This window comes from Drosophila miranda, chromosome 2 (genome assembly GCF_003369915.1).
Source record: "Drosophila miranda strain MSH22 chromosome 2, D.miranda_PacBio2.1, whole genome shotgun sequence".
Taxonomy (NCBI): Eukaryota; Metazoa; Arthropoda; class Insecta; order Diptera; family Drosophilidae; genus Drosophila; species Drosophila miranda.
Genome location: NC_046675.1, coordinates 17017567 through 17045433, shown reverse-complemented (window position 1 = coordinate 17045433; position 27867 = coordinate 17017567). Strand labels below are relative to the sequence as shown.

At 47.2% G+C, this 27867-nt stretch overlaps 1 protein-coding gene across 4 annotated transcripts in view; it reads left to right on the top strand.

Moving 5' to 3' along the window:
* LOC108155215 (rho GTPase-activating protein 7) overlaps positions 1 to 25716 on the top strand; it is a 92870-nt gene extending 67154 nt beyond the window's left edge. For 2 of the 4 annotated variants that reach the window (XM_033389984.1, XM_033389985.1), the window contains exons 6-17: positions 438 to 1028; positions 6256 to 6944; positions 7045 to 7990; positions 8236 to 8278; positions 17963 to 18034; positions 21395 to 21546; positions 21638 to 23306; positions 23371 to 23857; positions 23928 to 24200; positions 24262 to 24441; positions 24551 to 24659; positions 25266 to 25716. In XM_033389984.1, coding sequence (XP_033245875.1) covers positions 438 to 1028; positions 6256 to 6944; positions 7045 to 7990; positions 8236 to 8278; positions 17963 to 18034; positions 21395 to 21546; positions 21638 to 23306; positions 23371 to 23857; positions 23928 to 24200; positions 24262 to 24441; positions 24551 to 24659; positions 25266 to 25313 — 5259 coding nt within the window. In that variant the 3' untranslated portion in view covers positions 25314 to 25716. Of the gene's footprint in view, positions 1 to 437; positions 1029 to 6255; positions 6945 to 7044; positions 7991 to 8235; positions 8279 to 11239; positions 11544 to 17962; positions 18035 to 21394; positions 21547 to 21637; positions 23307 to 23370; positions 23858 to 23927; positions 24201 to 24261; positions 24442 to 24550 lie in introns of those variants that run through there. The other 2 variants (XM_017285898.2, XM_033389986.1) reach the window with 2 other exon arrangements.
* The last annotated feature ends 2151 nt before the right edge of the window (positions 25717 to 27867 follow it).

Genomic DNA, 27867 nt, shown 5'->3' with positions numbered 1-27867 from the left:
GCTGCAGTTTTCTGTTGCTGGAGCTGGAAAAACCTTTCTGGCTTTCTGGTCGACTCTCCTCTGCCGCTGCCTCTGCCTTTGCCTTTGCGGTCGTGTTCTAATTTATTTGTCTTTGATTGTGCCCATGTCTCTGCTGTGTCTCTGCTGTGTGTGAGAAATGCTGGGTCGTGTCCTAGGCTTTCTTTTCTCTCTTCTGCTCTCTGCTCTCTGCCAACTTGCAACTGTTTGCGGGGCAAATTAAGCAAACATACATCATAGTCTGGGCCCATTAGGAGAGGAACTGGCGCTGGTGCTGGGGCTGGCGCCTTGGGCCTCTCGCGATTAATAGACCATTGCCTTGATATATGCACGCAATTAGAGTGCTAATCAAAACCTAATCTCGGCCAAGGCTCAGAATTTATTGTGACTGTGGCTAACAACTTCTATTCTAATTGCAGCGGGAAATCAATGAGGTCTTCGAGCTGCGCAAGGTCCAGCGCCTCGAGCAGCAGCTCCGCGAGCAACTGGAGGCAGCCACCGGCATGCCGCTTGATGAATTGTCTCGTTCCACGGAATCAGATAGCGGCTTTGACAGCAGCAGCACCACAGCAACCCACTGCACCACAGGAAAAGGAGCATCCGCAACATCCACCAAACCAGTGACAACTAAACTAAGGCCATTGTCGCCGCCGCCGCACGGTGGACACTGCACCAGCACCACCTCCTTTGGCGCTGCCGCTGCTCCACCTGCCCAGGTCGAGGATGTCAACATTTGGGCCTTCAAATTTCTACGTGATCTGGACAGCCTGATGGCCGGCGATAAGCTGCCACCGCATCTGGCTGCCCTAGCTGCCTCCAGCTCCGGATCGGCCTCCTCCAACCACCACTCGCCCACAGCCAGGACAGCGCCTATGTTGCTGTCAGCAGCAGCATCGGCGGCCATCCAGAGTCGCCTTGGCAAGGGCTCATCCATCATGGAACAGCAGCAGCAACAGCAGCAACAGCAACAGCAGCAGCAGAACGGACTTGTCTTGAAACCGGAGAAGCATGTAAGTCCATCATACGAGTACTCGTCTTTCGGGCTGAGATTTCCTAATCTCGGAGTCGCTGAAATTCCCTCGTAATCTCTGGCATGATGTTTCGACATGCAACATAGCAAACAGACAACAGCGAAGCATATTTTATGAATGTAGGTTAGATAAAATGCGCTTAAGACAAAGGCATTTAATCTGAATCCCAACAATGTTGTCAACACACAGACATAAACACACACACACACTGGAATTTCGGGGGGCCCACACGCAGCTGCCCCTGCCACACGAATGCCGAAAGAGTAGGAATGTTCTCTCAAGAAGTGCCATATGTTCCATCCATCCATCCGTCCATCCATCCATCTGCAGGGCCGGATGCGCAACTGAGGCGCGTGAAATTTATGGCCAGCAAGCAGTCTCAGGGAAGGTAGGGTTGTGGGGCAGAGTTCTGGGGCATCAACTGGGGGCCAGAGAGCGCTGATAGACAGTCGTCACTCCGTGGCTGGCACTTGAATCAGTTAAACTTTGAACTTTGTAGATACGCTGGAACACTGAATACTGAATAGTGAATACTGAGTCGAACGGCAGCCGGAAAGTTTTATGGTGCTCCGGCAGTTGCGTTGCATTTCGGGGGCCCCGTTTGATTTGCATCGCCATAAAATGTGTAATAAAATATACTAATTAGTGCAGTTCTTGAGAGCGATCTATTGAAAGACAATTGGTCAGATTGATTGCTGCTGGGCCATAAAAGACTTTTCCTGTTGCAATCAGTTTTGGGGTTTTGAGGTTTTTGACTCCCCAGCACCAGATAACCCACAACGAACTCTTTCCCTCCCCATGTGCTTTGGCCAGCTCGATGACCCACTTAATGAAGTCCCGACCATAAACCATAAGCCCCGAATAGACTAACCAACTTGTTAGCTGTCTCTCCGCGGCTTATCAAACCAAATAGATCTAATTAAAACATTTATAAGCCAAAAACTGCTCATAAACGGCACTGTGCTTGCGGTCGTTGTCTCTGGGTCTCTGGGTTGTCTCTGCCTCTGTCTCTGCCTCTGGCTGTTGCATATGCTTAGCATACATTTCCTCTGCCTCTCGTGTCTCCCTGCTTTGGATCTCTGATTATCTGTGGAAAACCTCAAAAAGGCAGCAGCTACAGCTACAGCGCAACAAGACAAATATTAATTTTCAAAACGCGTGCCATGCCAATGGAAAAACACGACATCAACACCGAAAACTGAAAACTAAAAACTGAAAACCGACTACAAAAACCAACAAAAAGCCACCACTAGGGAGGAGGAGGAGATATGGAGCTGCATTGTTTGGTGGCGTGGCTGCTGACAAGTCGAAATATTTAGTGTTTGAATCGATATACTCGCATGACAGGAGGGAGGACCCGTTCCTAAATCCACATTGATATGCTGTTAGACGAAAACGCAAGCCCAGATTCGTATAATTTCTATTTGTATTACCATTTCCCTTTTGCCGATGTGCTGCAGATCGAAAGCACATTTATTGATATGCCTCAGATATTTTCCATTAATTGAAAAGCTGCAGGAGGAAGCATCAAAAGTTTCCTTTATTCTGGGAATAAACATGCTTCTGGAAGAAAGCGCATTCCCAGTTTCAATTCCTCCCGGTGCATTTCTCTTTCGGTGGTTAACAGGAAACTCATGTGCCTGAGAAATAGCTGACACAATTTGGGGCTTCCTCAACCACATGGCCCTCATGTGGGCGCCTGATATTTCATTGTGTCGGGGAATAAATACTGAAGGAATGACTGAAGCTGTCATATTTTGTCGTAATCGCAGCAGGTAAAAGTGCCAATTAAAACGCTTAAGCTGAGGACTGAATCCTGAACTGAACCGACTGCGCTAATTATTGCAAAGAATGTGGTCGTCTGATACACTCTTCAGTCCATCAGTCAGTCAGTCAGTCAGTCAGTCAGTCTCTGCGGGCAATGATTTATAAGCTACCAAAGACAGCATAAATCAAAGACAACATCAACCTTATCGAGGGCACAAGTGCGTGCCTGGTTTGCCAAAAGCGTCGTCTGGACAGAACTGTCAATGAAAGTAAAGCAGCAGCAAAGCAGTTGTATTTTACTCGTATTTTTTATGCACGAGTTTGCGTTGCGTTCGAAAGGAGCCAAGGGAGAGTGAACTGGGTCAATATGCCGCCCTGCGGCCTGCAGATCGAGATCCGCAGAGAACACTTCACTTTGGCCCAGGCAGGCTGCAGCTGTCAACACACAGCCGAGCAGACGTTGCATGAGGCAGACCCGGCGGAACCCAGGCCCAGGCCCAGGCACAGGCCCAAAACGCCCCAATTTAGTTTGTGGCCATGTTTATGAGGGTCTCCCTCTGCGAAAGTGAATCTTGTACATGTGTGTGGGGGCATTGGCATTCACATCCAACGCAATGCGCTTAATGATGATGAACCATGCAGATGCAGCAGTTGCAACAGATGTGGCAAGCCAGACTCAGTCTCCGACTCAGATGCAGTCTCAGACACGGACAAAAGACCGCGACACACAAAAAGCTTTTCACGCAGCTCAACGAGCCGCAGAGAACGGAGACCGACACTTTTGACTTAAGTAGAACTTGCAAATCACTCCAAGGCAAACAAACACGACGGATCCCAAGAGGATCCCAAGAGGCCCAGCCACAGATCAGGAAGGAGGCGACCATGGGCCGGGCAGGCGTTTAAGTGTTTTGATTTGATAATTATTATCAGTGCGCATGCGTGACCGCAGGCAGGCAGGGAGGCCCGTCCATGTCTCAGAGTCAGTCAGGGGCATGTCCAATCGATTTGCGATAGTCTGCGATGCCCTGACACACACACACACACACACACACACACACTCTCATACTGTTGGGTGTATGATCAAGTACTTATGAGTGCATTTACTCATACTCATATATAGGTACGGTACGTGTACGTATCTCTTTATGGGGAGAAGGAGAGTCTTTCTGGGTCACATATCAATAAAAGTGGAACGCTCAGGCGTTGCCCGTTGCATTTGTCATCCAGAGCCCCAGTCATATGTAGAGTTATGTATTTTCTGTAGATCTCTTGCGACTCGCGTTTTTTTTATGATCAATTAGGAGCATTTACAGTTCCCCTATTTCCCATTTTTATGTGTCATTTGGTGTTTATTTTATTGCATTTTTCATTAACTAACCGAAGAAAACATTTCATTTATTTTCCATCAATTCGATACTTCAGATCTGTTGCGTTGTTGCTGTTGTGGGAAATGTTCACATTTTTATGACATTTAAATAAGTTTTTGTCAGCGTCTCGGATATCGAGTTCTACTGCCCGGCCATAAAATTGATTTCGGATTTTTCTTTGCTTTACACTCTACTCTCCCCAAAGCAAGCCCAATCCAACCAAACCAAACCAAAACCAATAAAATGCTTCAATTTTCAATCACAACAAACCCTAGAGGGAATCGCTTACATATGTTAAACAGGGTTTTCGGGGGAATGGCGGGGAATGGGGGCCCCTCTTTAATTGAGAATTTTGTTGGCTTGATAAAATCGCTAAATTAATAGAGTGAGCGATCGGTCTTTCGATCTACAGAAAGACAGATGCTCGAGCCCTGATAACTAGCCGTAAAATGTAAAAGTTTTTATTTGTCTAACTGTCGAAATCAGATCCGATCTGAGAGATCCATCCGCTGGGGCATCGGTTGCGTCTGGGGCTGTGACTGGGACTGTGACTGTGGCGCCCGCCTGCCTTTAAATAGCCCGATGCGTAGCCATGCCCATAAACGACAATGATCCGGACGCCCAATTAATGCGTCCGCCGGCGAGAGTTGGCGGCTCATTAACACGCAGTTGGGCTTTGGATGGAATCGGAATCGGAATTGGAATCGGCCCCGACCATCAGGCTTTATTAATAATTCATAGACATGGCCGTAACAGGCACGGGGCTCGCTCTGTGGCGAGACTGCTGCTCCATAATGCATTACAAATTTGATTTCGAAAACAGCAGCGCAACAGATGTGTCTGTCCTGTCACATTCCCAAAGGACCACCACACATCCAATCCTTAGTCTGGCCTGGCTACCGCATCCGCATCCTTCGCTCGAATAATTGGACTATATTTGGTCAGGCGTCGTCTGCTTTAAAACAGACCCAGACCTCTGTTTAAGTTTCCTAAATACAGAGAATATTAAATTCCTGTCCCCTTTGAATACTCCACTGCGATGCAAAATGCATTCATTTTCCTGTTGCTATACGATACGGCTGCTTTAGCATTTCTTATCGATTCGTTTACTGAATCGTTCGTCTCACCCCCAGCCTTGGCACTATTCCATCTTGATATACTTTTTGCCCCCGAGGGAGTTGCGCGTTTTTCCTGCCACAGAATCAGCGCAAAGGCAATGGCAATGGCAACGGCAACAGAAACAGAAACCTGCAGCACTACAGCCACCACCAACAACGACAACTAGCTGCAGTCACTAAAAATGCGTTGCTTTGAGGCACAGACACACACGTAGACAGTTTTTCCACCCATAAATCATTTAGATCGATTTCCGCTTGTCGCTGGCATGGTTTCTCTCTTTTTCTTATATTTTAATACTACTTTTTGCGTGGACAAAAACAAATTGTCAAAAGCTGAACATTTAATTAACATAACGCACTTTTCCTCTTTGACATTTTGACCAGGAAAATGTGTAGAACCATGGGACACCGATTGTAGATAGGATTCAAGATCAAAGAGAGAAAAAAAGAGAGTTCCTAGAAGGCTGCGGCTGCTGCTGCTGGCTGTTATCAGAGGCGGCATATAAATCATAACCCATAACAATAGGACACATTTGCTCAGAGCGGAGATTCTTTAGTGCGTCGAGATGTGCCTTTGTGGAGTTCCACAGAAATACCTGCAAAAAAACAGAGAAGCAAGAAGCTCAACTGCCTCTTAGATTTGCATAAAGTACGAAAATTCTTGGGTAGCCACTTGACAATGTCTAAAAATTCCGCTGATGTTTCCTTTTAAGCATTGTCTCTCTGTGGGCTGCCCAACAAGGTAGCTAGCCAGCCTCCATTCTCCGGCTTCCAGATCTCCAGTCTCATTATACATTCAAGGTCCTTCCATGTAGAGGCTGAGGTCTGAGTCTGTGGAGCGGCGGCGGTTGCGGCGGCCCTCGAAACTGTCAGCGGCACTCAGTGTCGACTTTTCTTTATTAAACCCGACTGACTATATTTTAATAAGTTTGTTCATTCTGTGTCTTCCACCAGGCCACCATTCCACTGCAATCGTTTAACCTTGATTGCGGACGCAGCGAAGCGACGATGCTGCCAGCAGCCGCCAAATCGAATGTTGTCCACTATATGCGCATCCTCTCGGCCCCGAATGGCTATCATGGAGGAGCTGCAGCCACAGTCGTGGCTCAGAGCCAGCGCAAGAGTCTGGCTGGGACGACATTTAATGGCCATGCCATGGAGACGCCGACAACACCGACGACACCGCCGGCTCATAAGCTGACAAATTTCCAAAGTGCATTGAAAATCGAGGAGCTGGCAGCGGCGGCAACAGGTGAACCATCGACAGGGACCACCATCGAGGATTTGAAATCTAGGCGACAGCGTCAATTGAGCAGCGGCGACATGGAAACAATGCCAATGCAGACCCCGACGACGATTGCGGCGGCATCTATGCCCATGTCGATGCCAAAACGGGTGGGCATTAATCATGCGAGCACGGGCTCCTCCTCGTTGACGAACAGAAACGCCATAACCCCACCGCCAGCATCCGCATCGGCTGGACCTGGAGTTGGACCTGGACCTGCAGCCACGACAGCGTCGACGAAAGGTACGGCCACGCCCGGCTATTTGGTGGATGTGACCAAAAAAGGATCCACATCGACAATTTGGACATCGGAGGAGTCCATACTCCGCAGCGTTGGCGCCGTCGATGAAGACAATAAGTGAGTATCATCATCAACATCCCAGGAAACCTGGGAATGAAGTCATTAATATGGGTCCATCAATATTGATTTGTCAATCTATCTACCCCCCGCGTGGCAGTTCCACTTCGTCGTCGTCGGCCTGCGAGGAGGCGACAGGTGTTCTCAGTTCCGGCAAGTCGGGCATCTCCCTGGACTCCTCTGGACTGGACAACGACAACAACGAGAGCGGCATTGGCACAGCCACCCCGCCCAAGGACATGTCCCACTGGAAGAGCCACCATCTGCAGCACCATCACCACCACCACCACCATCATCATCGAGCGGGAGACCGTAGTGGCCCGGACAACGAGTCGGTGAGCAGCCTGGATGCCCTGCGCAAGATGAAGTTCCAGAAGAGCGGCTCGGTGGCCTCCTCCGATGATCCCGATCTCCTGGAGGTGCTCAGCCAGTGCGGCAGTGGCGGCGAGGCGGAGGCAGCCAACGAGTCGCAGGACGATATGCTGGATGAGGCGGAGGCCGTAAAACAAAAGTCCGGTGGAAAGCCCAGCGACTACGACGAGTGCCACGACGAGTTCGAGCTGGGGCAGCACATCTGCGACTGCGACTGCACCGACGGCGATGCCAGCAGCGCCAGCGGCGGAGGCACTGCCTCCATGGCCACTCCCGTGGTGCTGCGCCGCAAGTACATCGCCCCGCCGCCCATCCTTGTGCCCTGCGGCGGCCGCCAGCGCAGTCAGCGGAGCCACTCCCTGGACCACTATCACCAGCAGCTCCACCTGATGCAGCCACGCAAGCTGTTGCCCCGCAATGTCAAGGAGCGGGCCCAGCTATCCCTGGCCCTGCGACAGGAGCCCTTCCAGTCGCTGCTGTCGCCCACGGCCACCACGGTCACGCAGCTGCATCACTTCGTGGAGCTGCCCTCGCCGAGCAGCGCCTCGCTGCACAGCAACCTGGGCGACTCGGGCGGCATACCGGAGCTTACCACCAAGTCCAACTCTGCCCCACTGCTGCTCAAGGAGCGCGAACTGAGCAGACGATACGACGACTTTGCTGCACACCATTTGGTGAGTATCAAGAATCTTGATGAGCCCTAAAGAGTAGGCTAGGGTAATAACAGCTTGTAGAAGTCTAAAGCATAAACAGAAATATAGATATTATATATAATATAGAATATAATATAGAATATAAAAGTTAAAGCAACCCTTCGAAGCCATGGTAGAATATTAATCCCTTTTATAACTTATTGGTTCACCCTCGCATAAACTTGATTGCCAGACATTAATGCCCATTCTCTGTATCTCTCCCACAGACGCTGCGCTATTCCCGTTCGCAGAGTGATCGCTATTTAGCAGGTGAGTAGCTGTGGCTGTGGCTGTGGCTGTGCCTGGGGCCGGCAACAAGTTCTTCTCCTTTTTCCACAGCCGGGGCTAAATGAGTTATTTAAATGGCCCAGACCAGAGGCCGGGGCCCCCGGGAGAACCCACAACTAGCCGACTATCAAGGCTGGCTGGACTGTCTTATTTTGAGGTCTTGGTGGTCCTGCCAGCCAATTAGTGGACTGTTATTAAGCCTGAGTGGTTTATAATAACAGTGTGGTCAAGCATGACTCATAATTTCTATAATTATGACAGAGTCTGATCTATATTTGATATCATATGCTAGGGACTGGCCCATTCCCATTCCCATTCTTCTTTTCATTTAGCAATCATCGTTTACTTTGGCATCGAAGTCGAAATCAAATGCTTTTATTTCGGCAAACAATTGCAGCCAATCAAGGCCATCATTTAAATTACTTTCATGTTCTTTTGGGCCAGCAACAACAATATCAACAACAGCGGCAGCGGCAGCGGCAGGCGCTCTTTTTGCGAAAATCCAACACTTCCGTCAACACTTGAATGGCATCGGCGCAAACCTCACACCCCACCCAATCCCCAAACCATTCCCCAAACCGAAAATGGCTGTCAATCTGTCAATTGTACAGACCATACACTCACACTCTCACTCTCTCGGAGGGACTCATACATAGACATATCTATCCACATATTGTGTCTGCTCTTTTGGGTGGGGATGCTGCTGCTGTTGCTGCCGGGGGGATGATGGTGATGATGATGGCACTCTTTGTGCTAAAAATGGCGTATAAATGAACAAAAAATTCAATCACAAACTGGACGCCAAAGTGCCCTCGACTGGCAGCAAACTTGTGCCAACTCTCACTGTCCGGGTGGCAACCGAAAGCATCATTCAATTTCGCTTTTGCAGCATGACTGCGTCCTCGTCCTCACTATCGAATTATGCACACACACAAAAGGAGTACCAGTAGACGAGCACGCAGTCAGAGCCTCATCAGCACCCACCAGGAGAAGCCGCTGGAGTCGCAGTGGCAATCTAGACCAATGACGTCAGAATGGAGGCGCCACGGCACATTGGTCATTTCATGAGCATTATCTGAGTGTTTGCTTGCCATTTCCATTTCCATTTCCTGTCGCTTCAGCCATGATGTCTCTCTCCTGACGTCACTAGAGTGACGTCTTGGCCAGAACATGCCCTCTAGAAAGGTCGCTGGTCACTGGTCCCAGTCTTGGTAGTAACCTTCAGTATATTATCATTATATTTACTCTCGCATTATGCGTATTTACGAGTGTATTGCCAATTTTTTGTGTACTTTTTCATTGCGTATACGCCCCGATGTCAATAATGACAGACTTGAAACCGGAGTGAGTGAGAAAGAGAGCGAGTTGTGATGGGATTGTATCAGAGGAGGTTCATCATTGTTGTTCCATAACGGAAGCAGAAACATCCCAAGTAGCTCTCTCTCTCTCTCTGGCTGTTGTTTATTTTATTGAAAAGATTAACACACACAGTATATCATGATTTATATCTGATATTGCACAAATACAAATGACCAGCATTTATATATACGAGTGTGTCTCTTTAATATATAAAATGGCTATGGCTATGGGTATGGCTCAAGAGAATACGGAATATAATGCGCCGATGTCGAGCATGTGTCCATGTCGTGTTCCGTCTTCCGCACCAAGTCATACACACCCCCCAGCCGCCCATTCCACGAGAGGAGAAGATTAATGGGAAATAATGTAACCGTGACTGGCAATGATTTTGTGTTCATAATTTTCCTGTTTACCCAATTAATCGCTTTCATCAGGCTTCGCTTCTTTCCCGCCACCCCCCTCCCACCGCACTCTGAGAAAACTCGACAAAAGTGAATGTAATCCCTAAGTAAACCTCTGCCAGCTGTTTTTGTAACTCACAAAGGGCCTGCACTTGCCCGATTAGAATTGTTAGAACTATTAAGCAGTAAGTAAATGTGTGCTCGAACCCATCTGAATCATCAAAGTGTCGTCCAGTGTGCCTTTAGTTTTCCATACATAAATCATGCAACAAAGCAAAGGCTCAACCTTGAAACTTATCGTGCAACTGTGCCAAACCAACTGTGGCCCACTCTGAACCCACCACAAAGGACCTCCCTCCACCAAGGCTCCACCCAGGCCCACACCCACTGCTACCAAACAGTGAGCAACAGGTGCGGTTGTTTAGCCAAGGCAATGTCTCTAAATGTATGAATTTTAATGAATGCCCCCATAAAAAGCAAAACTAAAACAAGCTGACATTTCCCCCTCTCTTTCTGTGTGTGTGTGTGTGTGTTTACGTTTACATGAAAATGAAATAAACCTCATCAACGGCCAACAACAGGCAGTTCTTCAATTTATTTATTTATTTACTTGTGGAGAGCTGTCTGGTCTTTCCGTCCTGTCCTCAGGCTTTGGCCCTGGCCAACTAACCACAGAAAATAATAAGCGATTGTGGCGCCGATACGAGCTATATGGAAAGGAGGCACGAGTACCCTCCATCCCATCCCATCACATCAAAATCCTTCGGAACGGAACCCTAAAGAATCAGAGAAGAAGAAAAACAGCAGTACATCATTGGCTTACAACAGAGAACACAGAACACAAAACACAGAAACATTGCTCATACGCCCCGTATGGCTGGCTGTGGCCCCCCAATGATGCTTCGGCTTTTTCCGGTTCGGGCGCACTCGGGCCGGGCGGCACACTCGCCATTTTGCCCCGAACGGGAGCGCGTTGGCAAATTCATTAGTGCTCTTACAGGCGCCGTGCACGGTTGTTGATTTTCGTGGCCGCAACGGGAAAACTCTCTCGGGTGGAGCGCGTCGACGCCGACGACTCAGTTTGTAACGGCATTTTGAAATACGATTAAAAATATAGGAAATCACTGGAAAAATCCCCCAACTACGTGTGTGTGTTTGTGTGCCAGTGGTGGATTCTGTGTGTGTGTGTGTGTGTGTCCGTGCAATGGAATATCTCCCAGTGTTTCCGTAGTTTCTTCTATGGATCTGGCCTGAACATCTTTGGCAAAAACAATCACTGCAGGTCAATAGCCTACTGGGAATTTTCAGTCGTTTCTGTGCAGACACCGTCAAGACGGCGCTTCCCAAGCTGGCCAATATGCAACGCCGCATGTCCATCACCATACGCGAGTACAAGTTCTTCAGGAGCTTCTCGCAGAAGTTCGAGAATTGGCCCAAGCGCAAGGCCGAGGCGTTATGGCGGAAAATGCGCGAACGCAAGATTGCAGGTGAGACCGAGAATGGCCAATCGAATAATGGGTTTTCCATTCGGCCTCAAGGGCAGCTTTGTTTTGCCAGCGCGCTGGTCGAATGGAAAATTATGAAAACTTTTGTGTATACAATTAGAGAAATATGCCTGTCTTCGGCTGCGGGATCATTGTGTGTTTTGCTGTGAAGCGGCGAGGAATGCGCGCGCGCCACTTTGGGCCGCCCGTCGCTTGCTGTTTATTGTTTTTCCGCACCCCATGATGGTTTCCCCACCCCACCTCCCACCTGCCACCTCCCACTTTAGCACCTACAGGTAGTTATTTTGGGAATAAGAATGCGGAGCATGGCTATTTCTAGCACAGCCTGGACCCATCAGTCGACGACTCTCGCCTCAAAATCTAATTATTCAAGGGGAATAGTAATGGGAATGGCAACAAGTGTTCAGACAGCAGACATCTAATATGGCCACTCGTCTATCATTTGCAACTGGTTACATCTGTCAGTCAGTCAGTCAGTCACTCCATTCCATCACTCACTGGACGACAGTCAGTCTGCACCACAATACTATCTACATTTTTTTATATATATGTATGTATGTATATATGTATATGTATATATAGTCGTATTCCCCACCATCATCATCATCATTTTCTTTACACTCAAATGAAATTGCGCGCCAGTCAAGCAAAGCCATTCATTTAAATAAAGAAAATTGTTTCGCATGTAGTAATAAATGGAAAAAAATTATTATACAATTAATACATGTGCTATATGTATATTCGGGAACGAGTAAAAAACAAGCACCAACAAAAAGGCAAAGAGAGGCAAAACAAAAAACGAGGCAACAAACAAAGTAAATTATAGCCGGTACCTGCCTCCACGGTTCGTGCCTCCAAAAATATATTACGGCTTACATTGTATACATCAGATCAGCGAATTGCCAATTGGAATCTCATATTTATGGCATTCAAGATACAGATACTTCCGAGTTCAGCCCCAGTTGGGGAATATATAGGGGAATTATAACAGCCTTTGAGGGCTCTTTGTAGGCGAAAACTCCCAGACTTTAACAGGAAATGTATCTAGAAAGCTATGGGGGAATGGGTTAAAAGCTGCATCAGTCTTAAATGAATTTTCCAATTAACAGGGATAACATTTTGTACCACCCAATTCCATGGAAATCTATGCAAATATCCGTGTAACCCATCAGTAGATGCAGAGTCATTCGACTGGCAAACTTCCGTCAGAGGAGGAGCTAGGAGCTAGGAGCTATGGTAGGGGTGTTACTAACTGTCTTTCTACTCCCAATTCCAGGAATACACGTACGCACGATACCTGCCTCGTTAGCCAAAGCTTAATAAAAAAAAAAAAAGGGAAAAACATTCACCCATGAACCCAAACTCACTTGAGTATTACATTTTAAGTTTTAATTGCTGTTTTTGGTGTTTCTCCCCTCGGAGAACGTTCAACATATTCATAATCACTTATTCATATCCATATTCCAATGAGTTTTGCGGTCTAGTGCAGTTGTAGCTCAAATGTCCTGTTTCTAATTCGTGTTTGCCAGGAAATATGACTGAGATTTGACTCTTTTTACTTCCTTTTTCTGGGAAAATCATCCCCCAATGCATTTCCTAGTAACCTTTGACACTCGCATCCTTTGTGTGTTCCATGGGACTGCGTGGGTCCATCTCGATTACAGGCAATATCGAGACCCACCTGTTCCCATTTAAGACCATTTTAGCATTTTACGTGGTGTTGCTATTTAAATTCCAATATATTTTCTTTGCCACTTCTAGGCTATAACAATAGATACATACATTTTCAACAAGCGCTCTTCCAAATGTTTTGTTTGGTTGTTTTTTAAATGTCTTTTTTTTTGGCTGGAGCACGCGAAAATCGGTTCTTGCCCAAATTATATTTCTCTTGTGCGCTCAGCAGGAAATACTCTCCTCAGCGTATAATACGCTGACATTAAAATCGCATTAAGAGCTCAATGATCTGTTGTATATGGTTGAAATATTTTCAGGCAAAAAGTGCTCAAGGGTTGTGTTGTTTGGGCTTAACTTGCCCCCCTGTTACAGAGTAGTTATGCGCAAGAGTTTACATGCCGCCCCAAGCGAGCAAATGTGGCAGCCAAACAGGCAGGCAGGCAGTGAGGCGAACAATCAGCCCAACCCATTGCTGAAGAGTTCACAGCAAATTAAGCTGACGTCCTGCCACTTGTTGCACCCAGTCTTGCCACTCCCCATTCGAAAGCAGCGAGTAAGTAGCCCAGAGGATGGGCTCCCCATTTATGGGCCAGTAAAATGTATAAATAACTTGATCCTTTGCCAGGCAGGCAGGCAGCAACCAGGCAGCAGGCAGGCAGGAAGTGCTTTGTGTGCCCAGTGAGGAGGAAAAGGTTCCACATGTTGTCGGAGTTGCCATTGCTATTTATACTACATCGTACATGCTACACCCGTGTGGGGCAACTCTATTCCGAAAGGAAACTGAAATTACAAGTTCAAGTGTAGAAATTTGTGCACTTTTCTCGATCTATTTCTGGTATGGTGTGCCATTTATAATTAATACTCAACTCTGGCACAGAACACAGAGCACAGCATTCTCTTTGATGGCTTACCAAGGCAACGAGCCTGTCACGTCTGAATAAAATTTATGCTTCGACTGACATTTAAATGCAGCTACAGGGGACATGCAATGCAGGAGCCAAACGGCAAGCAGCAAACAATTAATTAATGGCAAGACACCTACGACAATTAAAGGCAAAAACAACAACAAAAACAAGAACTACGAGAGCTGCATATTATTGAATTATTTATCTAAATTCTGTTGCACTCGAGTGGGGTCCGAAGCAAACATATTTCATGCCATTCATTTGCATTTACCCCGTGCAAAATGGCTGCAAAATGGTATTGTTCCCGAGGCAGTGCAATTTTCTGTCTCTAGTATATGGCAGGCAGCATAATTTGGCATATGGAAAGCGTTTAGCGGGAAGGAAAATTAACGGAAAATTGCTGAATAATGTGGCCAGCCTGTGGCAACTGAATTACCTATCAATTAGTGACCAACACGAAGTAAATTCAATTTACAATATTGAATTATCCGATAAAGGTCAAAGCTTTTACATCCCAAAGTTTTTGGTCGTTTAATCACGTTAAATCAGCTTACAGTTTTTGGCCCAATATCAAACTTGTATAAATCTCAGGCAGATGTGTAACCAAGGCGAGGCGTCATAGAGACGGATGCAATGATGCCATGAGGCACATGCCACTGCTCTGTCTCCTCCATCAGTTGCCTTGGCACGACCAGGACCACCCAGAGGCCACCCATTGGCATAACTAGTCCGTCGCTCGTAAGCCATAATCAAGTCTGTATCTCTGTATCTGTGTGTATCTGTGTGTGCCATCTCCAATACATTGTCATGCCGCCCGCTCTGCCTGGGTGCATTTTTCTGGAGCAGAGCACACTCACATAGCAGGACAAGACAAAGCGTGTCACTAACATTCGCCCACAATCTACTTGCCAGAGCAGAGGACAGGAGACAGAGGACAGAAGACAGAAGACAGAGGATGGAGTCAACGACAATTGTGTTGGGAACTCTGCTCTGCCTTCCATTGACACTTCTCCCTCTCGCCACGAAGGACTCTTCCACAGCAACCATTCTCCTGGTTTCGTTGGAGGGCTGGCAAATCAATGCAAATTTTAATTGAAATCTTTAACAAATTCAATGAAGAGCGCGCCCAGGAGTATAGATTAAATAGCTAGTGCAGTCTTGGATAAAGTTATGCAGATGCAAAGGGAAGACGCCCCAGATAGTTTCATTAGGAAAATGGAATAGATAAGATAAGAAAGGAGTGTAAAGGAATTCTCTTCTGAGAGTGACAGAAAAATTAGCTTAAAGCTGAGATGGAATTCAGAATGGGTTCAGAACGGATAAAATATATATTTCGGATGATAATAATATCAGTTCCTTCGTTTTAAGCCGTAAAATCCGTATCCCTAGCCCTTGCCCTGAAGCTTGAACCTTAAAGCCATCATCATTTGACTAAACCGCATTTGATTAATTTTCTGCTCAATTTAGAACCACAAAGTGTCCTTTTTTAAGCACTTACTAAATGTAGAAGGGCATTTTATATATACTTTTAATTAGCCTTAAGGTCAGGCCTGGCCAGGCCAGGCCAGGCATTTCTCGTGTAAATTTTGATCAGCATCGTCGCATCGTATCATGTTCCGCACGCCCATGCATGCATGAAGGACTCCAATACCGTTCCGTTCCCGTGTCCTGCTCTGGGTCTGGATCTGGGTTCGGGTCCGGGTCGGGTCGGGGTCCGGGTGTCCATCAGAATAATTATTATCCTGGGCGCAGGTGAACTTCATGAATTTACGCGTCGCTTGTTTTGAAAATGTTTTAACAGTGCCTGATGGCCTCCTGGTTTCAAGTGATACCAGCCAGAGGAGGACCCCGTACAGGACAATAAGGGACAATAAGGAGGACCCCGTACAGGACAATAAGGACACTTCAGGGCGTTGTTGGCTGTGCGCTTGAACATGAACAAATATTGAACCTCTCACGCAATAAGCTGAGCCTCCCCCCACACACATACAAGTCATATATTGTGGTGTGCGCTTTAAATGGCTTTCGAATGTGTTAGAGATGCCATTTTCGGCAAACAATATGGTGCCTGTCCTGCTATCTCGTTTGGTTAATGTATCTTCCGATGTTTGGCTATTTTTGCTGCCTAGAGAGGAATAATTATATTTGTGGGCGCATGACTGCCATCGGCTCTAATTGAAAAAAGTCAGGCTCTGGTCTGACATCAGGCCAGGATCTGCTCCAAGCAGGTCAAGCGTCCGGAGTGTGTGTTTCAGCTGTCAGAATGGCAGCATAAATCGATGCCAGAAGGGTTGCTGCTGCTGGGTTATAAATAAATGCAGTATTGGAAGCTCAACCCGAAGAGGAAACGCGCTTGGACAGGTGCCCTCCCATGATGAGGTGCCTGTCGTCGTCATCCGCCTCAGTCGTCTATGCCTGTTCCGTTCCGTTCCGTACCTGGCGTTGTCGAGCAAGTTAATCGCTTGCAAAATTCAATAATAATTCACAGTGAGCCCCATTGCCATACCCATGCCCATCGTTGCAACAAGTCCCTGCTGACAGTAAGCAGCCGGAAACTGTTTCATGTTGTCGCTCACTGGAGGTTGATTAAAAATCGATAGCTCCGCTCTGCACTGCTCTGCTCCCCAGTAGATCCTGTTGCTCTGCTCGGATTGAGCCAGCGCACAGATTAGCATTTAAAATAGCTGAAGCCGGTGCTGGGTGCCACAAATTGGTTGGCAATCCCTGGCCTGGCTAGACAATCCCTGGCTGCCTTTGTTTATGGCTCGGAATTCGATTTCAATTCATTTCACAAAGATATCTGTTGACGGTGGTTAGAATGTATTCCCTTGCTGCTTATTGAGGCATCTTCATAATCACAAAAAAGATGGGAAAAGGCCATCTTTGGGTATTTCAATCTTTAAAAAATTAGTTTTTGCATATTACTTTTTGTTCTTACTGTTTTGTTATATTTTAATACAGTACAGTATACAACTTCAATCAAAATTATAAAACTTAAGTAACAAAAAATATTCAGTGGAAAAAATATTCCGCGTATATTATTTTTTCCATTTTTCCATATTTTTTCTACAGGGTATACCAGTATACAGTATGACTTACATTTGCTTTCTACGGTTCACTGGGTTTTTGCCATCTTCTTTGTCTGTCTAACTCGAAATTAGCCAAAGACCCGACCCCAAAGCAGAGGCCATTATGAAACATAAATAAGAGACTTAATCTGGATGAAATCCTCTGCACGAATATTCATTTTATAACCATCAACTGTACGTTGCTCTTATAGCAACCCCCCCATTGTTACGTCCGAAGCATGCATACCATAGCACACCATACCAAACTGTACCATACCATACCATACCATACCATACACTTGCCACCACTCAATCATTTCACTTTCAAGCCTTGCCAAAAAGATTCTCCGAAACTTTTACTTTCATGTTATTGTTGTTGTTTCTGTTTGCTGTTGGGTTGAAGGGGCAAGATACAATTTAAAGGCAAAAGAGACTGAAAACGGACCGCAGAGCTACATGATTTTTAAATGTTAACATCACTTGCACGGTTTGCAACATAATCCATCATCAACCGTGACCATGAAGAGACCTGAACAATGGCCAGCAGAGCCTTTCCTGTCAGAGAGACTGGACTGGCCTAAAGACCCCGGCGACTGGACTTTAATTAGTTTTGCAAGCAGGTCCAGGTCGCGGATATTGAATTTTGTCCGGCAAAAAAGGATTCGCCGGGAAATTAAATTACAATTAATTTCGTTCGCTGCGTATACGCTATATGGAAAAATGATTCAATTTTCTCTCTCTCTCTTTTATGCAGAAATCGAAGCCGTAGAAGCCTGCAAATGGCTGCGTGCTGCAGGTTTTCCGCAGTATGCCCAGATGTACGAAGGTAAGTTCGACCGCCGACAAACCCGACAAAAACCCTAGCCCTATTTTTATTCCATTCCTGTTACGCACTTCCGCCTGAGCTCTGGGCTTAAAGGCTGAAGCCATGTCATGGATAAACATAGGGGCGTGGCATGTGGCATGCTGGTAATTGATGGTCTCGTCGTCAGCAGTGACGCAGCAGGCAGCAGCAGACCGAATCGAAGGCACTTGACCAACATGCCACCATTTAGCTTTATATACTTAGCGCTCCCCAAGTGGCGTTTTGTTAATTTTATTACACGAACTTTCACTTTCGCTGCGGAAAAAACGAGAAGAAAAACAGTCCTCGCCCCCCCTCGGGTGAGCATTTATGACGTGCCAACAACGGAGAACACTCTTCAAGTGCCGCCAGAGAGTCCGGGTCTAAAGATTTCAACACCAGCTTGGCCTGGACATCAGGTATTAAAGATTTCAACACCAGTCAAAGCCCAGCAGTGCCCTGGACATCATGATAGCCATAGCCCAAGAGTGAATTTGATATCCGAAACACGCCGCGACAAACAATTAGGCGGCAGCGGATCAGACCTCAGGCCTCGATCCTTTCAAGCGAAAACGAAAGCCAGGGAACGCCTACCCTTGGGCCAGATCGTGGCAATCTCAAGAATTTAACACAAAACAATAAAAAACAAAAAAAAAAAAAAATGAAAAAAGAGCGAAAAAACCATCCACTCGTGAGGCATCTCCGACTCAGATAAAATATAATAAAAGGCTAAAGGACACGCAGCCCAAGAATTTATGAGGACCACCTTCATATAAAAAAACCAACGACCAGCCGAAAATTAAAATGGTTTCGTTTCGTTTTTTCTTGCCTCATTCCTTCTTTTATTATTTCGTTTTTCTTAGTTTGGTTTAAGCGCAGGGCAAAGGCCCCTTCAACCACCAGCCAAAATGTTAGTACCAGTTCAATGAACCCCCGATCCGAAGCAACGCTGCATATTTATTTGATTTCCTTAATCGAGAAGGAGACCAACAGACCCTTCTCTCTTGAGCATTTGTCGCAACGCATTTAACGCCTGAAGGCCATCCAGATGGATGAGCGGACCAACAGCAGCAACAGCAGCAACAGCAGCAGCAGATATCTGAGCGAATTCAAATAACAAATAAACCCCGAAAAGAACACTGCTAAGCCAGCCAGCCAGTCCTCACAGTCCGAGCCAAAAGTTCGCCGACTCGACTTCATTTGAATTATGAGCCAGAGCAATGGCAAAAAAGAAAGAAAGAAAAAAGTGAATCTGAAATGGAGAGCCTGCAATTTGGGCATGTCCCGGGGCGCCCGATGTATGGCTGTCGCCGACCTTGAAATATGCGAATTGTATTGCATAAATTCGACTCCTCCACGGAAGGTAGAACCAAGAATCCAAATCTTCCGCAACTTGCGGCACAGTTTGTGCGCACATTTAAACTGGAGCCCAACCCATCCCATTCGCAGCCCAATGCTCAGGCCCAATCTTAAGTCCAATCCCATCTCCATCTGCATTACCGTCTTTATGGCGGGGGACAGCATGATAAATGCGTATTTTAATGAGTTTCGTGTAAACAAGGCAGCGGCGCATGCGCAGATTGCTCCTCAAATTTCCAGTCCCAGGCCAAGGCTCAGGCCCAGGCCCAGGATTTGGTGGATTCTTTTTGGGGTTTGGGTTGGTTTTGGTCTGCAAATTAAAATGCCGTAGGTGTCTCTGCTCCGCTCTGCTCTGCTCTGTCATTTACAGTCGCCACATGGATGTGGTCTGGTCTGGTCTCTGCTGAAAGGAGGTGTACCATCCGTAAGCGACTGTTAATTTGCTTAAGGTTTTCTGCTCGTTTTTGTATGCTTTGTTTGTCTTTTGTGCATTTCTTACGCACATTATTCACCGAAAGTGGCACTCTTAATTTGAGGGTGTGACCTGCACCATGGCACAGGATCATATGGGAGTGCCTAAGAGGGCAATAGGAGCGAATGGCGGGGGGCTGCAAATCCGCCCTGACAATCGAAACCGGTTTGTTGTGTGAGCAAAACACTTTATAACATACTGTGGGCAATTCAGGGAATTTTTAGTTGAACTCAAACGATTCTACGAAATAAAGTATAGGTGATCATCTAATTGAGTTTAATCAAATTTGGTCGATCCTCAATTTAGATTCCAGGCTAATTGCTTCTATATTTTCCACCCAAAAAAGGCCCATAAATTTTACGTAATTACAGTCGAAAATTTCACTGCAATCTGCGTCATTGGCTGAGAAAAAAGATTAATCATATAATTGGCCTAATAAACGAACACCCAGCAACGCCTCTCTTCCCCCTTCCTCGCTCCCTCCCTACCACCCCCCATGTAAACTGCTGTAAAAAAGAGGGGAAAAATCATTTACAAATAATTTTCACTCTGACGTCAACTCTGCAATGAGATCAAATCGAGAGGTGTTTTCGGGCTTTCAGCCTCCCAACCCAACCCCCAGGGCGTTATCCCATTAAGTGGCACACTCCCAGAATTGGGTCTCCAATGATCGGGCGCGCGATTTTGTTTATTTCCTTGGCATCAAAGCGCATCGCATTCAATTAGAAACTAAACATACAGCACAGCACTTTGGAAAGGAAAGCACAACACTGCTTTATAGAATGGTGCTTAAATGTTCTTATTAATACCTTGCCGGGCATTGCTGGGCAGGGCTGGGCAGGGCAGGGCCAAGAGCGCCCAAGAATGGCGTAAACAAAACTATATAAAGCTCTTTTCTTTGGTTCCATGCCCTGAAAGGAAAGGAGAGAAGGCGATGGCGAGTCGTACTTTGAGCCAAAAGTTCAACAAACCGTGAATGGCTTTTTCCCTAGAAGAACACAAAATATTGTTGTAATGCTAACAATATTTGTACAAACAATGCAGCAGCAGAGCCAGTAGGGGATCAGGCATGGCCAGGGGCAGGGGCAGCTTTTCCAGGCTGTGCATCCTACGGATGGCAGGCTGTACAACCGTATCGGCAGCCGTATCGGTATCGGTGTATCTGTGTGACGCGTCGCGACATATGTACACGTCTGGGGGTACGAGTATCTGGCCTTATGTGGTCGCCTTGGAACTTGATTTCCTACGTGCGAATTGGCCACGCAAATATGTGGAAAAACGCTGTGAAAATGCGGCTGCTGCTGCTGCCTCTTACCGCGTGCCGCGTACCCGTTTAATGGCCAGCCATACAGCCATCCAGCTAGTATCCATGGCAGCTGCTGGCGCCATGGGCGTTCGATTTTTCTCGTTTCTCAATTAGAATTTCACGCGTCGTCGAGGCGTGCGGTCGCAAAGAGAATCCGATCGGAGCAGAGCTCTAACTAATAATCGTCCTTTGTTTGACTTTGCAGATCATCAGTTCCCGATCGATCTAAACAATGTAGCCAAAGATCACACCAATCTGGAGAACGATCAGCTGCAGTCCCTGTACAGGCGGCTCTGTGTCCTCAATCGCTGTGCCACCATGCGGCTGGATCAGTCGCACAAACCGCAAACACCACAGGTAAGCCTCAAACCCCAACATCCTTGCTTTCCATCCATGAGAGTAACCCGAACCCCAACCCCACACCTCCATCTCTACCTCCACCTCGCAGCAAAAGGAGGAATCCGATGATGAGAACTTCGCCTTGAGCGAGAACTGGACATTCCAACCGCACATTCGACGCTGGTCGCGCATTGGGGAGATGGGCCTAGAGCTGCCGCCACCGGGTCTCCTCAATCTGGAGAAGACCGAAAGCTCCTCGAAGGAGTCCAGTCCCGACCGGTTCGAGGACGACGGCTACGATATGGGCGGTGCTGGCATCACCCTCATGATCCCCGGCTGCAGCAAGACCTCCACAGGCACCACCGATGGCTCCTCCCTGGGCGATGGCTCCGATTCGGCCGGGCGGTTGCGGCGCACTGGCAGCGAACGCATCAAGGACGGCGCCAAGGCCTTCCTGCGACGCGTCGAGTCCATCAAGTCGCGACGGCGCAAGCGCCAGAACCGGGAGAACGTGGTCATCAGTGGGCCCCAGGTGCTGGATCTCTCGCAGCTGGGCCAGCGGAGCAGCCTCCGCAAACCGGATGCAGTCTACTCCACCCCGCCCTCCCCCTCGGCCCTGAGCCCCATGCACACATTCCCCAAGGCGCCGTTCTTCGGCAACGAGCTGAAGGTGCCCAGCCACAGCGAGAACTTCCTCAGCCCCAACCGCGCCAGTCCCAAGCGTACCCCGACCACGCCCCGCTCGATGCGCACCAGCCCCCTGCACTTCTTCTCCAATCCGATGACCCAGCTGAAGGAGGGCAAGTCGGACGACTCCTCCTCGTACTACAGCGACAGCCAGGAGTCGTCGACGGGGGGCAAGCTCTCGCTGCGAAAGCCCTCGAAGACGCGCCGCTTCCTGCAGCGCTCGGGCAAGGTGGACGACATCGGTGCCCACTCGGATTCCGAGTGCCACCAGGGACGCAAGCTGCTCATCAAGGATGCCAACTCCAACACGACGGAAGTCAAGATCAAGAAACTCACACGTGGCGGCTCCCTGAACCTGGGCAAAGACGTCAAGAAACGGGATGGTTTCCGCACATCCTCGTTCCGCTCGAGGAGCACCACCCGCAAGGAGCAGAAGAACGATGATGAGCAGGGTGGTGGCGTTGGCGGTGGCGGCGCCAGTAACGGGGGATCGAAGCGGCAGCCGGTGGTGCGCTGGCACAGCTTCCAGATGGAGGAGCGCCCCAATATGATATTCCGCAAGTGCTTCTCCAAGAAGATCGAGCCGGTGCAAGAGGACGCAGGCATTCCATTTGCCGCCATGTCGGCAGGTCAATTACAAATCATTCGCAAGCTGGCCCTGGTCACGCTCACCGGCCACATGGAGCGGTACTGTCCCACCCATCGCTCCGGCTGGAACTGGGAGCTCCCGAAGTTCATAAAGAAGATCAAGATGCCCGACTACAAGGACAAGAAGGTTTTCGGCGTCCCCCTCCTGCTAGTCCTGCAGCGCAGTGGTCAGACCTTGCCCATGGCCGTGCGGGCAGCCTTCCGGTGGCTCCAGCTGAATGCCCTGGACCAGGTGGGCCTCTTCCGGAAGAGCGGCGGCAAGTCGAGGATCATCAAGCTGCGCGAGCAGATCGAAGTGAGCGACTCGACAGCCGAGTGCATGGATGTGTTCGATCTGCAGCAGGCCTACGACGTGGCAGACATGCTCAAGCAGTACTTCCGCGAACTTCCCGAATCTCTGCTAACGACCAAGATGTCCGAGACATTTGTGGCCATCTTTCAGCGTAAGTAACCCTTGACCGCTTTTCAGTGGCCACCGCTGCTAATCCATGTACTTTTCCCCTGCAGATCTGCCAGCGGAGGTGCGCCTAGATGCCGTTCAGTGTGCCGTGCTCCTGCTGCCCGATGAGAACAGGGAGATCCTGTACGTCCTGCTCGAGTTCCTCACCATTGTAGCCGGAAACTCGTGCCAGAACCAAATGACCAGCAACAATCTGGGCGTGTGTCTGGCCCAGTCCATCTTCCACTCGTCCATTTCCACCGGATCGGCCTCGGTCTCCGCCTCACCCCGCCGCAAGGGCAAGGGCACCGGCATGCCAGACATGAAGGAGCTGGCCGAGGCGAAGGCCTCGCACGAGTGCCTCTCCTTCATGATCGAGCACTACAAGCAGATCTACACAGCCGGCAAGGAGAAGCTGGCCAAATGCAACTTCAGCTACATGGAGGAGTCAAAGCCGGTGCCCCTGGAGGCCCTCGGTGAGGGCATGCAGTTCCACAACTGGCGGGGCTACCTCTACGAGTGCACCAGCGCCACCATCAAGGAGGGTCGAGAGAAGTGAGCAAACGTCTAACACATCTCCAGCTGGCACTAATCCTTAACTAAACACTTAACCTTTCCCAAACAGAACCCGTGGCTGGTTCAGCATCAACTCCCCGAATGACAGCAGTGTGGACATCGCCTACAAGAAGGTGGGCGATGGCCATCCCCTGCGCCTGTGGCGTTGTTCCACGGAAATCGAGGGACCACCGCGAGAGGTGCTCGAGTACGTGATCAAGCAACGCGCCTCCTGGGACATAAATCTGCTGCAGTGCCAGACAGTCAAGAAGTTGGACGATCGCACGGAGATCTATCAATACGCCCTCGATGGGCAGCTAACAACCGACTTTTGTGTCTTGCGGTAAGTTGTGAAATCCCTACCCCCAAATATCCCCAATATACTATATATATATGTTTTTCAGTTCATGGCAAACGGATCTGCCACGTGGTGCCTGTGTCATTGTGGAGACCTCCATTGACAATGCCAAGGCCAAGCCCTTGTATGGAGCTGTGCGCGGCGTGGTCCTTGCCTCTCGCTATCTCATCGAGCCCTGTGGCAGTGGCAGATCTAGAGTAATGCATTTGGCCAGAGTGGATGTCAAGTAAGTTTTTACATCATTGAAAAAAATCGGAGAAAAACGCTACTTCTTTGGAACTTTTCTAAGATATTTTCCATTGGAAAATACACAAATAATAATTGCCTACTTTCAGGGGTAAAACACCTGAGTGGTACAACAAGAACTACGGACACATTTGCTCCCACTACCTGTCCCGCATACGCCTGGCGTTCAAGCAAGTGGCCGATGGACCCGAAAGCAAGGTCTAGGCTAAAATATATATATATACATATATAACACACACACAGATTTACTATACATATATAAACATATGCCGATTTTTTCGGCGGATATTCGTTGTACTCGTTGTCTGTCGCAAATTGACGCATTTATTACAAAAGAAAAAAAGAAAAAAAAAGCATACAAGAGGATGGATAGCCCCCAGTTCGAACAACCCAACGATTACACAATTATCCAATAATACCCACGGACCATAAATGAGCTTAAAGATAGCCAGAAGAAGAGAGAATATATTCTTGTAAATACTTAGTTATGTAGTAATGTCTAAAAGAAAGTTTTTTTGAAACGTCAATAATGTTTTCGGTTTAAATCTACGTATAGTTTACTGTATTATATTTATACGTGGTCCTAATTTATACGCATACGCATACGCAAACGCATAGCTGTACGACGATACAATTGAAATCTAACATCCAAAATACTCAATACACAAATATCACAAAATATCTGTAAACGATTTCTCTTGCTAAATCTTACGGCACCCGCCAGCCCCACTCCCAAATGTCTTTTAATGTTAATTAGTTTTTAATATCGGCAATATGTCTAACAATATCTGTGTCTCCCCTTAGGAGAGCGTGAATTATTTCTGGAAAAAATGGAAAAACCTTAAGGAATGAACCTTAAAACGTGTAAAGCAAATTCAAACTAGTCAAATTTTATAAATTTAAGTTAAACTACTACTAACCCCAAACACACTCACATTAAGCAAAGGTCTTTGCCACTCAATAGTTTTGTCCAGAGTTAATGATTGATTGATTGATTTAAAACGATAGAATACATTTGATTGATTGATTGATTGTTTGATACAATAATAAACTGTAATGTAAATTAAATGTGTGTTAAGAGAATAAAATATATAATTATAAATATCTAAATACATACGATGTACTATTCGCGTTATTATCCTTATCAGTAGTTTTACGGAAAAGCATTATATGATAACTCAAATACATATACATATAAAGCATACAAGAAACCGCAATAAAAGTACATGCTATGGAAATGCGACAAAATATTATAGTCAAAATGTATTTCTTTGGGACTAAGGTGTAAAGTGAATGCTTTGTATTTCGACTCGGTTATTGCTGCTGATCGAGAATATATACTGTATGGGGTCGGAAATGGTTCCTTCTGGTTGTTACACAAATCTGTCACTTTCAGCTTGCACTTGGACTGGACCGTAGATATTCCGCCTAAAAGTCGAGCTCCAGATTGCATCGATTTTCCAGATCCATGTATTGTATTTGCCATGACAATGTAATCAGAAGCAAATTCTGAATTTCTTTTATAACGAATAAAAGTCAATTTTTACGAGTTGTTTTATTCTTGTGACAGAAATAACATTTTAAAATTTCGCGCGCTTTTTTTAACATAGTATTTAACATTAGCATTTAATGGCAATGAGCTTTTGCTAGATACCAATAACATAATTAACATGAGACTAACCGAAGAAGGCAGCCATGAAACTGAGTGTTGCGGGTGTTTTACCACAAGTAGATGGCGCAATACACCTCCAGAGCAACCTGGCCCCACAGATGGCGCTAGTACACACCTTTCAATATTTTGATTGGGATCAAAAAATAAATAACGTACTATGTGGTTTTAGTGCATTCAAATAAAATTTGTTATTATTTTATTTTTAATTATGCTGCAATCATCAACCTGTTCTCATTAAAAGCATTAGCCAATGCAATTCCGAAAATCCGATAAACCTTGTTTTTTCACACTAATTGACTGCCACCCAAGCGATACGGGCCGGGCTAATAAGCTTCTAGCACACGAAAAGCCGGGAAAGCCCACCTCTCTAGATGGGCGAAGTGAAGCAAACACATGTAGAGCACAAGCAGCAGCTAATTTGCGCCCGAGCCGAGCAGCAGCCCCCAAAGAGTGACCCCGAAAAAACACACTCCCTCCCCGAGTGGACACACAGGCGACAAACATTAAAAGTCCATTAAAAAATGATGTTGGGCATGGGCATGGGCATGGCGTGTGTGTGTGTGTGTGTTGTGTGGGGCTCCTGCTCTCGGGTGTCCAGACCAGACCTGGGCGAGAAGAGAAGGCAATTTTGTTGGCAAGCGACCTTAGCGGCCCAGTTGGCTCTACTATATTTAGAGTGCAAGAAATGGCTGCCAGCAGTCAGTCGTCGGGGAGTGGGGCGTGGGACAAGGGGCGAGGCATAATTGTAATTGCAAATTGCAATGTTGCCCACATGCAACAGACAGACAGCAGCAGCAGCAGCAGCAACAGCAACAGCAACAGCAGCAACATCCAGTCCAATGCAACGCAATGCAAATGTCCAACGTATTGATTGCATTAATTAATTAATTTGTGACTTAATTTCATGGGCTTGCGGCAATCGGCGGCGCACACACACGGCGCGGCACGCACCACTGCCAAAATGTATTAATATTGTAGCCTAGCCAGAAAAAGAGTTGCCGCGACACGTGTGTGTGTGTGTGCGAGTGTGTGTGTGTTTGCCTTGTTATTAATTGAAATTTAATGGCACACAAAGTATTTTTATTTATTTATTCGACTGCAATTGCATTTATGCGCACTTCCGTCGCCCCCACATTGCACGCACAGACCCCTAGCACAGACACGCACAGACACGCACAGACACTGCTGCACTGCTATCGACGTCATCGATGTCGACGGCATGGTATTTAACATCAAAAGCCCTGCCCATACCCAGACCGAACCTGCCTCTGCCTCTGCCACTGCCACTGCCACCCCTCACGGCTATATCCAACGAGCTTGTAATTGATTTCACTTAAAAATTAAATAATGCATGCGGTTTTTACTGTAAAATGGATTTTCCAAATGTTTACTGCTGCTGCTGCTGCTGCTGCCACTGATGCTGTTTCTGTCCATCTTTCCGCACGTTTCCACTTTCCAGGCTCCCCCCTCTCTCACTCTCACTCAGTTCGGTTCGTGTTAAATTAAATATGAAAATAAATATCAACATAATTGAAATGGCAACGACTGCATCCAGCAGCCAGGCCATAGCCAGACCCAGACCAAGACCCAGACCCAGGACCAGTGCCGACAGTGACACCGTGCTGTGCAGCTGGGCGACGTAATTGATGAAATTATTTAAGAATTATTTCACAAATGCGGCATGACAATTATGCGGGACTATGGCCCAGATCATGAACTGAGAACACTCGGAGA